The sequence below is a fragment of the Scyliorhinus canicula genome, chromosome 27 (genome assembly GCF_902713615.1).
Source record: "Scyliorhinus canicula chromosome 27, sScyCan1.1, whole genome shotgun sequence".
Lineage (NCBI taxonomy): Eukaryota > Metazoa > Chordata > Chondrichthyes > Carcharhiniformes > Scyliorhinidae > Scyliorhinus > Scyliorhinus canicula.
This window is the reverse complement of record NC_052172.1, coordinates 5,640,496-5,657,893: the sequence shown is the minus strand read 5'-3', so window position 1 is coordinate 5,657,893 and position 17,398 is coordinate 5,640,496. Positions and strand designations below refer to the sequence as shown.

General features: G+C 43.4%; 1 protein-coding gene across 1 annotated transcript in view; it reads left to right on the top strand.

The window, feature by feature from the left end:
• The window catches only part of LOC119957790 (mitogen-activated protein kinase-binding protein 1-like), a 107,880-nt gene that overhangs the window by 78,290 nt on the left and 12,192 nt on the right, over nt 1-17,398 (top strand). Inside the window, exons 22-24 of the mRNA XM_038785880.1 lie at nt 356-604; nt 7,913-8,085; nt 8,824-8,975. Of these exons, the coding sequence (XP_038641808.1) occupies nt 356-604; nt 7,913-8,085; nt 8,824-8,975 (574 nt within the window). The remainder of the gene's footprint in view (nt 1-355; nt 605-7,912; nt 8,086-8,823; nt 8,976-17,398) is intronic.

Sequence of the window (17,398 nt, the reverse complement as noted above, 5' to 3'; positions counted from 1 at the left end):
CCGGTTTGGTGCACAAACACGATATCTGAGGCGGCTGGAAGGAAAAGATACAAGAAATGGGCTGCACAAACATTTTGCGACTATAACTAATTTGACACCGAAACGTCCCTCCGCCGAAAAATTCCTCCGTCGAATCGGCTACGCCGAACTGGCCACGCCGAACTGGCCACGCCGAAACGTACCAAACCCGTATTCACTGTATTGAGTAGTTTAAGGGGTAATTTCTGTGGTATCGACCTATATGACTCCCCGTGTAAAGCACTTATTAAATATTTGTCCACTTCAGTCTTTTACAATTCATTTTTTAAAAACTCCTTCTCGCAAAGAACTCACTTTCTTTCACCATCTGTTGTAGGAGGCAGGTGATGGAAATGTGCAGGATCGAACTGGAAATAGAACTGTGGAAACATTCCAGCCACGAGGAAGATGGGCTGAGAGAATGGACAAGGATCTTATTCACTCCATCCTGGGAAAAAGGCAGCTGGAGGAATACTGTGTAACCCCAATTCCAGGCAGTACGTCAAAGGCTCAGGGACTGTCAACCGGCTGTTTGGTGGAACAGGACAAGTTTGGACCACGGAATTTGGATAACTTCCTTGAAATGGTCAGTTTGTTATTGACTAGTAATAACTTGTGTTGCGGACAGTAGGTCTCTAACCCATGTGTGGTGGACAAATGACTGCAAGTCATTATTCACACTCCCACATTGTTACAGTTAATTAATCACTCCATCAACACCAGTTATTCTACAGAATACTAAAAGTTCACACTTAGACCTTAACTTTTGAGTGACTAGCAAGTACCCAGACAGATATTGGCCCTTATCTGTGTGTTGGCTCCTGTAGTCCTCCTAAGCTTGGTCCTTGGTCTGGTCTGATGCTCTGGCTCTGGTCTTCCTTCTGTTGGTGGTGTGATGATCTCCTTGTGGTGGCGGATGAAGACCACCATTGTTTTGTTGCTGTTGCTGACTGCTGCAGAGAGTTTCTAAGGTGGTGCAGCACCTTTTTTAATCTTCCTGGATTCGCGCCCTTTTAGGTAGTTTCTGGGTCATTGCCAATCAATTGATCAGGATTCGATCACCCTGTTCGGTCAAGTCCAATCAGGGGCTGCCACATCGAACTCTGGGTATGTACTCACCGTTCATGTCTGCAGGTTATTAGGGCATGTAGGCTTTCCAAATAAGGAGTATAGGTGCCACTGTGTCTGGTAAACAAGTGTGTTTGACTGGATAGTTTTGTTACACAGATACATAGAAGATAGGAGCAGGAGGAGGCCTTTTGCCCTTCGAGCCTGCTCCATCATTTATCACAATCCTGGCTGATCATCCAACTCAGTAGCTTAATCCTGCTTTCTCCCCATAGCCTTTGATCCCATTCTCCCCAGTGCTATATCTAGTCGCCTCTTGAATATATTCAATGTTTTAGCATCAACTACTTCCTGTGGTATTGAATTCCACAGGCTCACCACTCTTTGTGTGAAGAAGTGTCTCCTTATCTCTGTCCAAAATGGTTTTCCCTGAATCCTCAGGCTGTGACCCCTGGTTCTGGATACACCTATCCTATCTTCTATGTAACATCTTCCCTGCATCTACCCTGTCTAGTCCTGTTAGAATTTTCGAAGTCTCTATGAGATCCCCACTCATTCTTCTGACCTCCAGCGAGAACAATCCCAACCTAGTCAATCTCTCCTCATATGACAGTCCCGCCATCCCTGGAATCAGTCTGGTAAACCTTCACTGCACTCCCTCGAGAGCAAGAACATCCTTCCTCAAGAGAAGGAGACCAAAACTGTACACAATACTCCAAGTGTGGCCTTGGCAAGGCACTGTATAATTGCAGCAACACATCCCTGCTTCTATACTCGAAACCTCTTGCAATGAAGGGTAACATACCATTAAACTTCGTTACTGTCTGCTGCACTTGCATGCTTACCTTCAGCGAATGGTGCACAAGGACACGCAGGTCCCGCTGCACACTCCCCTCTCCCAATTTACAACCATTCAGTAGTAATCTGCCTTCCTGTTTTTGCTTCCAAAGTGAATAACCTCACATTTATCCAAATTATACTGCATCTGCCATTGGTTTGCCCACATGCCCAACCTGTCCAGATCTTGCTGTAGGATCCCTGCATCCTCGTCACAATTCACCCTCCCACCTAAGTTGGTATCATCTGCAAACTTAGAGATGTTGCATTTTGTTCCCTCATCTAAATCATTAATATATATTGTGAATAACTGGGGTCCCAGCACCGATCCCTGTGGTACCCCACTGTTGTGCCTGGAGATGGCCTTTTTCCAGCGTCTTGCGATGTCTAGGCTGCAGCTTGCTCATCAATGTTTATTTAAACTGCAACCTGCTTGTACTTGGCCAATTCTCCCAGCGTCTTTTGCAGGACGCCATCTTAGGTGGCTGTTTGGCCACAACTGAATGTTGCTAATGGCTTCTGGGTTCCCAATACATGAGTTATACATGTGTACTGTGGAACTACCATTGATGTTAGTGTGGGGTGGGGGGGGGGGGGGGGGGGGGGGGGGGGGGGTGCAGTAGCGGAGGAGAGCAAGACTCGAGTTGCTCAAGAATCCTTTGGAGTTGTTTGTTATTTTTGATGTTTGTGTAGAACAAGATTGATGATGAACAACTCTGTATAAAGTTAAAGCACATGGGATTGTGGGTAGTGTCTTGAGATGGATAGAAAGCTGCTCAGCAGATAGGAAGCAAAAATGGATCTTTGCCAATTGGCAGGCAGTGACTGGTGGGATACTGCAGGGGTCTGTGCCAGGACCCCAACTGTGCTTTGACCCCACGGTCAAAAACTTCCCCCACCTTTCCTCAAACCCCCCTGAAGAGCCCCTTAACCCATACTTTATCTTCTCTAATCGCTGGAAATCGTGCAGGTCACCCAACCAAGCCGCTACCCCCAGTGGTGAGGGCAGCATTCAAACCACAGATCCTGTAAGTCAGCAAAATCTGCCAAATTGCTCTTTTACTGACTTGCTGGGAATGCTTGAAAGACAATCGCACACTTGATTTAACCACTTCATGGTGTTAGTTAAACCAAACCAAGTCGGCGCAATTGGCCCCTCTCTCTCAGAGGCATAGAAGATGTCCATTTATTGTTTAGGCCCAGACATGGTAGCCTTCCCATGCAAAAGCCTGCCAGGCAGAATTGCCCAGCAAAGTGATTCAAATGTGAGAGCACATGGTGCTTCACCAGTTCTGTCCATTGAAAATGTCCAATTAGAGGAGAAAACGACAGAATAAATGTGGCTTATAGCTCACCTGGAACATAGACTACAAGCAAATGAATGCCATCTCAGACTCTGCTTGGGGCTACAGTCTCTCTTTATAGATGCACCATGCTACCAGCATATGAAACAATGGGGATTGTAAACAAGTGGAGATTAGCTGCAGCTAATGACTCAGCTTCCCTACCTAAAATTTCTACTTTAATAAAATAGATTGTCACTGGGGAAAAGATTTAGAGTTTACCAATAGTTTATGGTTTGAAGTAGCTAGCTGATTCAGGCTACAGACTCTCTTGATAAGAATATTGCTCAGTAGTCTACTTCATGATAGCAATAACTGAGCTTGGAGCAACTTCTCATTCTAGGTAGCCTCTTGGCCCAATTATAAAATTATGTTTTGTATTGGGTGCCCAGAGAAATTGGTAACTGAATAAGTGTTACTATAGAACCAACATTCCCATTCAGCTTAAACAGGGGCATACACCATTGAGGTGTAATTAATATCCTTAATACAATAATGCAGAGAGACTGTTCATCTTCTTGATTGGTCTCCCAGAGGATGTAAATGTTATGAATTTTCATTCATTCTTATCACCTTGAGTGAAGTTTTGTTATATTAATGATTTCACTGGAAATGATGCCATAAATCCTAGCACAGGCAAAGAACAGCCATTAAGAGATAGCATGCTGTAAATAAAGCTCTGTTTTAAACTCCCCAGTATCACACCTCCAAAACACAACATAAAAACAGGCGACGAGGAATCATAGAATCGTACAGTACTGAAGAGGCCCTTCAGCCCATCAAGCCTGCACCGATAACTCGCTCTATACAGTAATCCTACTTCCCAGCATTGGCCCATAGCATTGAATGTTATGGCATTTCAAGTGCTCATCCAAGTACTTTTTAAAGATTGCGACTTCCTGCCTTTACCCTCCCAGGCCACGCGTTCCAGATTCCCACCACTCTCTAGGTGGAAAAAGTCTTTCCTCAAATCTCCGCTAAATCTGCCCAATGAAATTCTCTGGCAAGATCCTCCTGTCCGGCAGCAACCGCCACACATGTCCGCGAGTTTCCTGACATTGTGAGGCGGCCACAAAGGGAAACCCCATTGGCTCATTGCAGGAACGGAAAATCCCATTGACGGCGGGGCGCGTCACACAGGAAAACTCAGCTGGCACACCGGAGAATCACACCCCTGCCTTACACTTTAAGATTATGCCCTCTTGATATTGACCTTTTAATTAAAGGGAACAGCCACTTTCTATATACCCTGTCCATAGGGGCAGCAGGGTAGCATGGTGGTTAGCATAAATGCTTCACAGCTCCAGGGTCCCAGATTCGATTCCCGGCTGGGTCACTGTCTGTGTGGAGTCTGCACGTCCTCCCCCTGTGAGTGTGGGTTTCCTCCGGGTGCTCCGGTTTCCTCCCACAGTCCAAAGATGTGCGGGTTAGGTGGATTGGCCATGCTAAATTGCCCGTAGTTTCCTAATAAAAGTAAGGTTGGGGGGGGGGGGGGGGGGGGGGGGGGTTGTTGGGTTACGGGTATAGGGGTGGATACGTGGGTTTGAGTAGGGTGATCATGGCTCGGCACAACATTGAGGGCCGAAGGGCCTGTTCTGTGCTGTACTGTTCTATGTTCTATACTCTTCATAATGTTATCCAGCTTAATCAGGTCCCGTCTCAGCCCCCTCTGCTCCAAAGAAAACAACACAACCCGAGCGTATCCTGCCTCTCTTCATAGTAGAAATGCTCTATCCCAGGCAACATCCTGGTGATTATCCTCCGCACTCTCTAGTGCAATCACAACCTATAGTGCAGTGACCAGAACTGCACCGTACTCCAGCTGTGGCCTAACCAAAGTCCTGTACAGCTCCGACATCGCTGCTCTTATAATCTATGCCACGACTGAGAAAGGCAAGTATCCCATATGCCTTCCCAACTACCCTACTCGTATGTCCTGCCGCCTTCAGGGATGTGTGGACAAGCAGCCCAAGATCCCTCTGGTCCTCTGAACTTTCTAGTGTCCTACCATTCATTGAATACTCCTTGGACAACACTTTTCAGGGTTAAATTCCATCTGCCACTGATTTGCCCCCACCCTTTGTCTCCCATCACTAATGATGTGGAGATGCCGGCGTTGGAGTGGGGTGAGCACAGTAAGAAGTCTTACAACACCAGGTTAAAGTCCAGCAGGTTTGCTTCAAATCACGAGCTTTCGGAGCACTGCTTCTTCCTCGGGTGAATCCGCCTGTTGGACTCCCATCACTAAGCCAATTTTGGATCCAACTTGCCACGTTACCCTAGATTCCATGTGCTTTTACCTTCTTTATCAGTCTTCCATGTGGGACCTTGTCAAAGGCTTTGCTGAAATCTATATAAACTACATCAATGCCATACCCTCATCTACAGCTGGTCACCTCCTCTCGAAATTCAATCAAATTCATTCGACATGACCTCCCTCTGACAAAGCCATGCTGACTATTCCTGATCAAACCTTGCCTCTCCAAGTGGAGATTGATTCTGTCCTTCAGAATTTTTTTCCAATAGTTTCCCAACCACTGATGTGAGACTTGCTGGTCTATAATTCCCTGGTTTATCTCTACCACCCTTCTTGAAAAGTGGAACCACATTACCTGTTCCCCAGTCCTCTGGCACCTCCCCTGTGGCCACAGAGGAATTAAACATCTGGGCCAGAGCCCCTGTAATTTCCTCCCTAGTCTCCCACAGCAACCTGTGATCCAACTCACCTGGATGGGGATTTGTCCACTTCTAAGCCCGCCAATACCTCCTCACTCCTTATGTCAAACTGCTCAAGAACCTCCCAGTCCCTCTGCGTCTATATCCTCCTTTTCCAACGTGAATATAGATGTGAAGTGGTTTAACACCCTACCAATGTCATTCAGTTCGACGCACGGATTACCTCCTTGGTCCCTAATGGGTCTTACTCTTTCCCTGGTTATTCTCTTCCCCTTGATATGAAATTTTGAGATTTTCCTTAACCTTATCCACCAGTGCTTTTTCATGCCCCCTCTTTGCTCAATTTGATGTGCCCTCCCCCACCCCCCACATACCGACACTTCTATATTCTGTTAGGGCCTCTGTAGATTTGCTCCCTTTGTACCTGCTAAAAGCTTTTCTTTTCCACCTCATCCAGTCCTGAATATTCCTACACATCCAGGGTTCTCTGGACTTGTTGCTCCAACGTTTTACACTGAAGGAAACATGTACCTGTACTCTTACCAATTCCATTTTGAATCCTCCCCCATTGTTTTGCTTTAGATTTATCCAGAAGTAGCTGTTCCCAGTTTACCTTGGCCAGATCCTGCCTTGTTTTAATAAAATCAGCCTCTCTTTCTCCCCCCATTCAAAACCCTTTTTTGCCAGACCATCTTTTTACGTTTCCATGACAAATTTAAAACATATGCGATGGTTGCTCTCAACTAAAATACTCCCCCACTGCCACCTCGAACACCCGTCCGGCTTTGTTCCCCAAAATAGGTCCAGCAATGCTGCCCCTTGTTGGACCTTTGACATGTTGATATAAAAAGCTCTCTTGAATATATTTCAAAAGATCTGCTCTCTCTCTAAACCCTTTACAATGTCACTATCCTAATTTTCACACACCTCAGTGATTTGTCTACTTGTCTCCTCTTTCCTGCTGACTATTTGGTATAATACATTCCCAGAAAACGCTCTCTCTTTATTCCTAAACTCTACCCACAAAGCCTCACTAAAAGATCCTCCAAGATATTGTCCCTCCTTACTGCAGTAACAGACTCCTTAATTAAGAATGCAACACCACCTCTTTTACACCCTCCCCTCTCCTGCCTGAAGATACTATACCCTGGAATGTTGAGTACCAGTCCTTTCCCTCAACCATGTCTTTGTGATTGCAACAACATCTAGCCTGCTAATATAATATATGATTTGGAGCCTTCCCCACAAGAATTGTTATGTTACAAAATTCACATTGAGGCTAGGCTGGGTAGAAATTGAACAACTTCATGTTGTTGTGTTCATTTTGTATACACAAGCAGACAGCAAGATCGAAAGTGGGTTGTAGAACTGTGTTAAATCTTGCATTAAGTGAGATGGCTTCAGGAGTCTTGCGGGAAATGGAGGAAAGACTACTGTATAAATGCATTTTCAGTTCTAATTACAGAGCTACATAAAATAAATAGTGTGTGTGCATATACACTGATGTGAGTGATTTTAAAACGTCAGCTTGACAAAAATGATGTTTATTTCCAGTTTGATATAAATGTAAGTTTCTACTGAAATTTGGCATTTCTTGGTTTAAAGTTTAAATTGTTTTGGTAAATTTGATATGTCAACATTTCAATGTACAAAATGTTTATTCAAACTTTGGGCTCCTCTATAAAACAGCTCTTGAATATGTATACATGGCACAGGGTAATGTCTTCCGCTTTCCTCACCAGTTTTGTGGAAACATTTAGTCTTGGCTTGTCACGTTCATCTTCTGAAAAGGCCGATATTGGAAAGGCCTGGGGGAAATTATAGGATTAATTGGTTCCATTTCATTCTTTAAAGCAATAGCAATGTTGTGATAAATATTTGATGGGACATTTTGTTGCAAAACAGTGATGCACTTCAAGGTTAAGACCATTTTAGACATTGTATATAATTTAAGAATGTTATTGCTTTAGATGGAACTATCTCCCAGCCTTTTGTCCAAAGAGTCTGCGGGAAGGCCAAGTTCTATTTGCCGTGAGGATACATACAATACGTTTTCCCAGAAGATGGATACTCAAGAAATTGAACTAGATGCACCAATGTTTAATCCCATGCAGAATAATGATCCTTCTACCAGCACAGAAAAGTATGTATTCTTCAGTAGCATTAAATACCTGAATGCTAAAATTGCTTTCTGGCATAGAAAATGAACTCCTCAATGGAACTGGTTGAACCATAAGCTGATGTATTCCTGCATCTAATCTGCTTTATAATGGCCAGCATTTATACAATACAAACGAGCTAATGACTCGGCTTCACCATCTATAATTCATACTTTAATAAAATGGATTGTCACTGGGAGAAGATTTAAAGTTTACCAATAGCGTATAAACTTGTGTGGACTGTTGAAAGCAGCTGCGAAACGAAAGCAAGCATCCCTCTTCCTCCAGGGGACAATAACAGGGATAAGTAACTGCAGGCAGTTATCCTTTCATCTTGCCATAGAAAACTTTGTTTTTGTTTAACATAAGCACTGTAAAGTAAGAAGGAATGAAAGTTAGGCCTGAGCAGTTATTTTGTCGTCCCAAGCTCTGGCATGCGCACTGAACAACTTTCAAGAGGGTCACTCTGGTTAGAATTGCGCCAGGGACCCAGGTTCAATTCCAGCCTTGGGTGACTGCGGGTGCTCCAATTCCTCCCACAGTTCAAAGATGTGTAGGTTAGGTGAGGTTACTGGGATGGGGCGGGGGAGTGGGCTGAGGTATGGTGCTCTTTCAGAGGGTCGCTGCAGACTCGATGCGCCGAATGGCCTCCTTCTGCACTGTAGGAATTCTAAGACCCCAGTGACTTGTACTGATTGACTATATCTCTCATTGCACACTAGCGATTATCAAGTAAAAGAGCCTCCAGAGAAACTACAGGAGAGTGAATCTGAGTGGAAGGTTGTGCGTTCAGTGGAGAACAGTCCAGACAGTGCCTACTCAATGGATTCGGGCAGCAGCCATGCCTCCTCCAGCAATGAGCAACAACAAGATGGTAAGAAATCCCGAACAGCATCTTTTTATTTTTCAGATAGGCACTGGTATGGTGGCGCAGTGGTTAAAATTGCTGTCTCATGGTGCCGTGGACCCGGGTTCGATCCCGATCCCAGGTCACTGTCTGTGTGGAGTTTGCACATTCTCCCCATGTCTGTGGGTTTCGCCTCCACAACTCACAAGATGTGCAGGGTAGGTGAATTGGCCACGCTAAACTGATCCCTTAATTGGGAAAAAGGATACTCGTGAATGTACTAATGTAAATATAACAGACGGGCCAGCAGCACGGTGGTGCAGTGGTTAGCACTGCTGCCTCACTGCGCCAAGGTCCTAGGTTCGATCCCGGTTCTGGGTCACTGCACTGTCTGTGTGGAGTTTGCACGTTCTCCCCATGTCTGCATGTGTTTCGCCCCACAACCCAAAGATGTGCAGGCTAGGTGGATTGGCCACGCTAAATTGCCCCTTAATTGGAAAAACCGAATTGGTACTCTAAATTTTTTTTTTAAATATAAATAACGGTACTGCAACCAATATTACACATCTTAACTGTACTAAGGATTATACAATATATTGGTATACAGCCAAAGTATTTCCAAAAGGATAATAATTAGGTTGAGTTAACATTGTAGTCGTTACTCCTGTGTTTCAATATTTTTATCATTTTATCCATCTAAACTTGGTTTGTGCATGCTGTCAAGCTCAGTAATTCCATCAATAGTTGCTTTTTTTTTCCACACAGTCTTTGCATACTCTTTTAAAATTATATATTTTAATATTTAAGTTTTTCCAAGTAGGCTTTGCAAAACTACAAACTTAAATGTATTTATTTACACACTGGTGGTTTCTGGCGGTATGTGAGAACATGGTGTTCCTAAACTTAAATTCTTGAATCTACTGATGACATCTAACTCCACCACCTCCCTGCTCCAGATTTTTACCACTCTACTGAGGTAGTTGAAATCAAAGTTGCTTACCTATGGTTGCCTGGCTTTGAGTCTGCGCCCCTGGTTACAGAATTTGATTGTGTCAAAGTTTATTTGTGTTAAATATGTTATTGCCCTGGACTCTTAAACGACAGTTAAGTCTCCTATTCTGCGATGAGAGCTTACTTGCCTTCCAATACTGCATTTTCTAATAGGTTGAGCTTTGTTACAATTTTCCACATACTTGGGAGCACATTCTTAAAATAAATTGGGGCTTTAAACACATCACTTCTCAGTCCTAAATGATCAGCCCCTTATCCTGAGACTGCCCCTTATTCTAAATTCCCAAAGCAGTGGAAACATTGTGTCTACCCCATCAAACCCCTGCGGAATCTTGTGTTTCAATGAGATTGCTTCTCGTTCCTCTAAATTCCAGCGAGTAGGGACACAATTTCCTAGTGTTAAAATAAAATGTAAAACACTAACAGAAGGGTTTGGGGTTCATAAAAGGCCCTACACATGGATGCACAGGCTATGGCTGTAGTCCTGAATGAGTATTTCTTTACCTGGAAGATGAGGCTGCTGAAGTAATAATGAAAGAGCAAGGTAGTCGAGGCACTGGGTGAGCTAAAAATTGATAGGGGAGGTATTAGGTTGATATAGCCCCAGGAATGGATCAGATGAGTCCAAGGATGCTGAATGAAATATATGGACCTTTGAGCAGGTACCGGCCATAACATTCCAGTCCTCCCCAGATACAGAGCACTGGAGACTTGTAAAGCTTGAGTCAATGAGAATTGGAGGAAACTCTCCACTGATCGGGGTCGTGCCGAGCACAAAGTTGTGCTTTTGGAGGTCAGACTTAGTTGTGAGACATCACTGCAGAGTTTCTTAGGGTAGGATTCCACGCCTACCACCTTCAGCTTTTCATGAAGATCCTTGCTCCATCATCAGGTCATAAATGAAGATATTTGCTATTGATTGCACAATATTCAGTACCATTCGTGACATCTCGGGCAGCACGGTAGCACAAGTGGATAGCACTGTGGCTTCACAGTGTCAGGGTCCCAGGTTCAATTCCCTGCTAAGTCACTGTGCGGTGTCTGCACATCCTCCCCGTGTCTGCATGGGTTTCCTCCGGGTGCTCCGGTTTCCTCCTACAGTCCAAAGATGTGCAGATTAGGTAGATTGGCCATGATAAATTGCCCTTGGTGACCAAAAAGGTGAGAAGGGGTTATTGGGTTACGTGGTAGGGTGGAAGTGAGGGCTTAAGTGGGTCGGTGCAGACTCGATGGGCCGAATTGCCTGCTAGGAGTAGTCTATCGGCCACCAAATAGTAACGATATGGTGGGGCAGGCAATAAACAAAGAAATAACTGATGCATGTAGAAATGGTACAGCAGTTATCATGGGGGATTTTAATCTACATGTCGATTGGTTTAACCAGGTCGGTCAAGGCAACCTTGAGGAGGAGTTTATAGAATGTATCCGCGATAGTTTCCTAGAACAGTATGTAATGGAACCTACGAGGGAACAAGCGGTCCTAGATCTTGTCCTGTGTAATGAGACAGGATTGATTCATGATCTCATAGTTAGGGATCCTCTCGGAAGGAGCGATCACAATATGGTGGAATTTAAAATACAGATGGAGGGTGAGAAAGTAAAATCAAATACTAGTGTTTTGTGTTTAAACAAAGGAGATTACAAGGGATGAGAGAAGAACTAGCTAAGGTAGACTGGGAGCTAAGACTTTATGGTGGAACAGTTGAGGAACAGTGGAGAACCTTCCAAGCGATTTTTCACAGTGCTCAGCAAAGGTTTATACCAACAAAAAGGAAGGACGGAAGAAAGAGGGATAATCGACCGTGGATATCTAAGGAAATAAGGGAGAGTATCAAATTGAAGGAAAAAGCATATAAAGTGGCAAAGATTGCTGGGAGATTAGAGGACTGGGAAATCTTTAGGGGCAACAGAAAGCTACTAAAAAAGCTATAAAGAAGAGTAAGATAGAGTATGAGAGTAAACTTGCTCAGAATATAAAAACAGACAGTAAAGTTTTTACAAATATACAAGACAAAAAAGAGTGGCTAAGGTAAATATTGGTCCTTTAGAGGATGAGAAGGGAGTTTTAATAATGGGAAATGAGGAAATGGCTGAGGAACTGAACAGGTTTTTTGGGTCGGTCTTCACAGTGGAAGACACAAATAACATGCCAGCGACTGATAGCCTCATTTCTATGACAGGTGAGGACCTTGAGAGGATTGTTATCACTAAGGAGGTAGTGATGGGCAAGCTAATGGGGCTAAAGGTAGACAAGTCTCCTGGCCCTGATGGAATGCATCCCAGAGTGTTAAAAGAGATGGCTAGGGAAATTGCAGATGCACTAGTGATAATTTACCGAAATTCACTAGACTCTGGGGTGGTCCCGGTGGATTGGAAATTAGCAAACGTGACGCCACTGTTTAAAAAAGGAGGTAGGCAGAAAGCAGGAAATTATAGGCCAGTGAGCTTAACTTCGGTAGTAGGGAAGATGCTGGAATCTATCATCAAGGAAGAAATTGCGAGGCATCTGGATAGAAATTGTCCCATTGGGCAGACGCAGCATGGGTTCGTAAAGGGCAGGTCATGCCTAACTAATTTAGTGGAATTTTTTGAGGACATTACCAGTGCAGTAGATAACGGGGAGCCGATGGATGTGGTATATCTGGATTTCCAGAAAGCCTTTGACAAGGTGCCACACAAAAGGTTGCTGCATAAGATAAAGATGCATGGCATTAAGGGTAAAGTAGTAGCATGGATAGAGGATTGGTTAATTAATAGAAAGCAAAGAGTGGGGATTAATGGGTGTTTCTCTGGTTGGCAATCAGTAGCTAGTGGTGTCCCTCAGGGATCCGTGTTGGGCCCACAATTGTTCACAATTTACACAGATGATTTGGAGTTGGGGACCAAGGAAAATGTGTCCAAGTTTGCAGACGACACTAAGATGAGTGGTAAAGCGAAAAGTGCAGAGGATACTGGAAGTCTGCAGAGGGATTTGGATAGGTTAAGTGAATGGGCTAGGGTCTGGCAGATGGAATACAATGTTGACAAATGTGAGGTTATCCATTTTGGTAGGAATAACAGCAAATGGGATTATTATTTAAATGATAAAATATTAAAGTATGCCGCTGTTCAGAGAGACTTGGGTGTGCTAGTGCATGAGTCACAGAAGGTTGGTTTACAAGTGCAACAGGTGATTAAGAAGGCAAATGGAATTTTGTCCTTCATTGCTAGAGGGATGGAGTTTAAGACTAGGGAGGTTATGTTGCAATTGTATAAGGTGTTAGTGCGGCCACACCTGGAGTATTGTGTTCAGTTTTGGTCTCCTTACTTGAGAAAGGACGTACTGGCACTGGAGGGTGTGCAGAGGAGATTCACTAGGTTAATCGCAGAGCTGAAGGGGTTGGATTATGAGGAGAGGTTGAGTAGACTGGGACTGTACTCGTTGGAATTTAGAAGGATGAGGGGGGATCTTATAGAAACATTTAAAATTATGAAGGGAATAGATAGGATAGATGCGGGCAGGTTGTTTCCACTGGCGGGTGACAGCAGAACTAGGGGACATAGCCTCAAAATAAGGGGAAGTAGATTTAGGACTGAGTTTAGGAGGAACTTCTTCACCCAAAGGGTTGTGAATCTATAGAATTCCTTGCCCAGTGAAGCAGTTGAGGCTCCTTCATTACATGTTTTTAAGGTAAAGATAGATAGTTTTTTGAAGAATAAAGGGATTAAGGGTTATGGTGTTCGGGCCAGAAAGTGGAGCTGAGTCAACAAAAGATCAGCCATGATCTAATTGAATGGCGGAGCTGGCTCGAGGGGCCAGATTGCCTACTCCTGCTCCTAGTTCTTATGTTCTTATTTCCTCAGTGTCTTCAGGATGATATCTTCTGTAGTAGGTGATTCAGTTTCTGTTTATAAATCATCTGAGGAATTTAGAGCGCTGTCGCCAAATCAACCTCTATTTTTAAAGGTTGTCCATTCAATTTTGCAACTACCCAGACCAATGTAATTCCCCATGTACCGATAGTACATTCGGTATCAGTTCCTCATCAGAATCATGCACTGTATTCTTGTTGTTGTTATTTTATTCCACATTGTGAATTTTCTTAGTTAACTTTGTTTTATTTCTTCTTTTAGAAGTATTCTATGTTTATCCTTGAATGTTCTTTTCTAGGAGACTGTTTTATTCCAGCAAGCTCTTGCTGTGGGGCCAGTTCTTCCACAATCTCTGCGTTGGCTCTCCTTGCTCCAGCCTGTGAATGGCCTGTTTTTGCACAGCGATGACATGCTTGTTGCTGGGTAGACTTTCTTTTAGAGGGAAGCTAGTTTATGTATCGTAAGATCATAAAATATAGGAGCAGGATTAGGCCATTCGGCTCATTGTGTCTGCACTGCCATTCAATCATAGTTGATATGTTTCTCATCCCTATTCTCCTACCTTCTCCCCATAACCCGTGATCCCCTTATTAATCAAGAGCCTATCTATCTCTGTCTTAAAGACACTCAGTGACTTGGCCTCAACAGTCTTCTGCGGCTCATGCCTCTTTAGCAGGCTCCATTGAAAAGGCAATATCTAATGCTATTTTTAAACTTTGATTTTGTTCTATTACAGGGGCTGGTTTAGCACACTGGGCTAAATAGCTGGCTTGTAATGCAGAACAAGGCAGCAGCGCGGGTTCAATTCCCGTACCAGCCTCCCCGATCAGGCACCAGAATGTGGTGACTCGGGGCTTTTCACAGTAAATTCATTGAAGTCTACTTGTGACAATAAGCAATAATATTATTGTTGTAATCTCCTGGCTCCATTTCTCAACCCACAAACCAAGCAATCTCTAATGATATTTTCAAGCAAGTCAAATTGTCAAAACTCCGCGAGTGCGAGAGGGTCACAACCAACTGCGCAATGCTTTCCCCCATCGAACTGATTCCTTCAGTGAAATTGAAACCTATAAGTAACAATTTTAGTGCATAAAGGTCTTCTAATATTTTAACAAATTATTGATCGGTTTTGTTACTGTGTTTCTAAAGTTGGACAAAACTTCTGAGCAAATACATTTTGCTTCCAATTGTACTAAGAAATGCAGGGACCTCAATATCTTAAATTTTATTGTCCAGGATATAATAGTGGAATCTCTCTGCATATGATTTCCAGTTTTCTGAACCTTCCTCAAATGGAGCCATGGCACCAAAGTTTCCAGTCTTTTTTCGGTGTTATCTGAATGTTGTTGCAACTTTGATCTATTTTAAATATGATGAACAAACCAATTATATCAGCTAGTGATGCACAATTTTTTTTCTTTACCCCTCTACCTCGTGTCTTACTCTACTGCACGCAGCGACGTCTACAGCACGTACTTCTCTGGTGCTGGTTTAAATTCAGAATGGACCTTTCCTTTGAATCTTTCATTCCGCTGCCAAGTGTGAGATGCGATCATTGACCCACTGTTGACGTGCTCGACCTTCAACAACTCCAATTTTCTTTTTGCTTTGAAAAATATTTTATTTTTCTGATCCGTTCCACATCGCCAGTTTAATTTGACCTATTGTGTACCGCACTTGTAGGATAAAAGAAAAGCAAATGCTGAAGCACATGGGTTAAGTGCGATAATCAACAGAGGTTTATTCCGTAGTTGTTAACTGTACAAAGGCTAGGGAGAGACTGACTCTAAGCTCGCAAAGTAACCAATGATGTCACAGTCTATCGCTTGACTCCACTCTGAAAGGGATCATGCAATGCACATATATAACATCTACCACCTAGAAGGGGTCAGGGCAGCAGATGCATGGGGACACCACCGTTTGCAAGTTCTCCCAAGTTGTACACCATCCTCCCTTGGAACTATATCATTGTCCCTTCACTGTTGCGGGGTCTGAATCCTGGAACTCCTTTCCTATTAGCACTCTCGGTGTATCTACATCATAGGAACTGCACAGTGGTACAAAAAGGCAATTCACCAAAACCTCCTCAAGGGTAATTATGAATGGGCAATAAATACTGGCCCAGTCAGAAACGCCCACATTCCATGAAAACGTTTTTGTTTTAAGTTGCACTTCTTCGTAAAAGGATGAAAGAATAAACCCAACAATTACAGACAAGTCAGTTTCACCATAAGGTGGGAAAATTTTTTGAAATAATTTGAGATGAGATGAATTGTCCAAACCTGGGGTGTACAGGGCACAATTTCAAAATTCACAGATGACAAAACTTGGAAGGTTAAGAAAGTAGCTTTGAAAGCACTTGCAGTGGATTTATAAATAGAGACATAGGTTAGAAAAGCAAGGAGGCTATGATCATTTATAAATAACTAGCTCAGCATCAATTGAAGTATTGCGTCCATCTCTGCATTGGGCAGGGTTCAGAAGTGATGTAAGAGAATAGTTCCAGGAATAAGGGATTCTAGTTACTGGATAGATTGCAGAAGCCATGACCATCAGTCTGGACACAAGATTATCTAGCTCTATATTTGTATCCCACCAAAATTTGCTTAGCACATCTTACATGGGCTATCACGCAAAAGACCATTTTGATGTGTTCGGTCTTTCTGTTCTATAACTTACCAGACTGATCAGTTGTGATAGCTCTTAACGAAAGAAAATTCGAGCAGTTGTCACTTACTGTAAGCAGAGAATTAAAACTAAATGAACCATGAAACTGCATATCACTGACCTGTAATAGATTGCTCTGAGACGAGAAGATTGAAACAATATTTGTAGGGGTGTTCAAGAGTGATTTAGTCTTGAGTAAAGGGAGAGGAATCTATTCCTGCTGGCAGATGGGTGAGAACCAGAGGAGGATGATGATTTCAGGGGTCTGGTGACACAAGCAGAACTATTTTATTTGATAAGTGATTGAGATCCGGAATGCACCATCTCAGAAAGTGGTGGAGGCAGAGCCCCTGAGAATCATTCAGTACAGAAAAGGCCATTTGGCCCATCAGGTTTGCCCTTGCAAAATTACACTGAATCTACACTAATCCCTCTTCTAGAACCTGGCCATGGCCTTGAATGTTAGAATATTTCAAGTGCTCATCCATATACGTTTGAAAGGTTGTGAGGTTTCCCGCCTCTACTATCCTTCCAGGCGGTGCATTCGACACTCCCACCACCCTTTAGGTGATTTTTTTTCCATCTCAAATCCCCTCTGAACCTCCTGCCCCATATCTTTAAATTATGCCCCTTCATTATTGACTCTATAACTAAGGGAAATAGCTGTTTCCTGTCCACCCTATCCCTCATAATCTTACACACCTCAATTATGCCCCTCCCACCGCCGCTTTTCTTCTAAAGAAAACAGCCAGAGTTCATGCAATCTCTCTTCATAGCTCCGTTTCATCCCAGGAAACATCATGATGAATCTCCTCTGCACCCTCTCCAGTGTAATCATATCTATCCTATAGTGAGGCGAGCAGAACTGCATACAGTATTCCAGTTGTGGCCTAACCAAAGTTGTATACAGCTCCAAC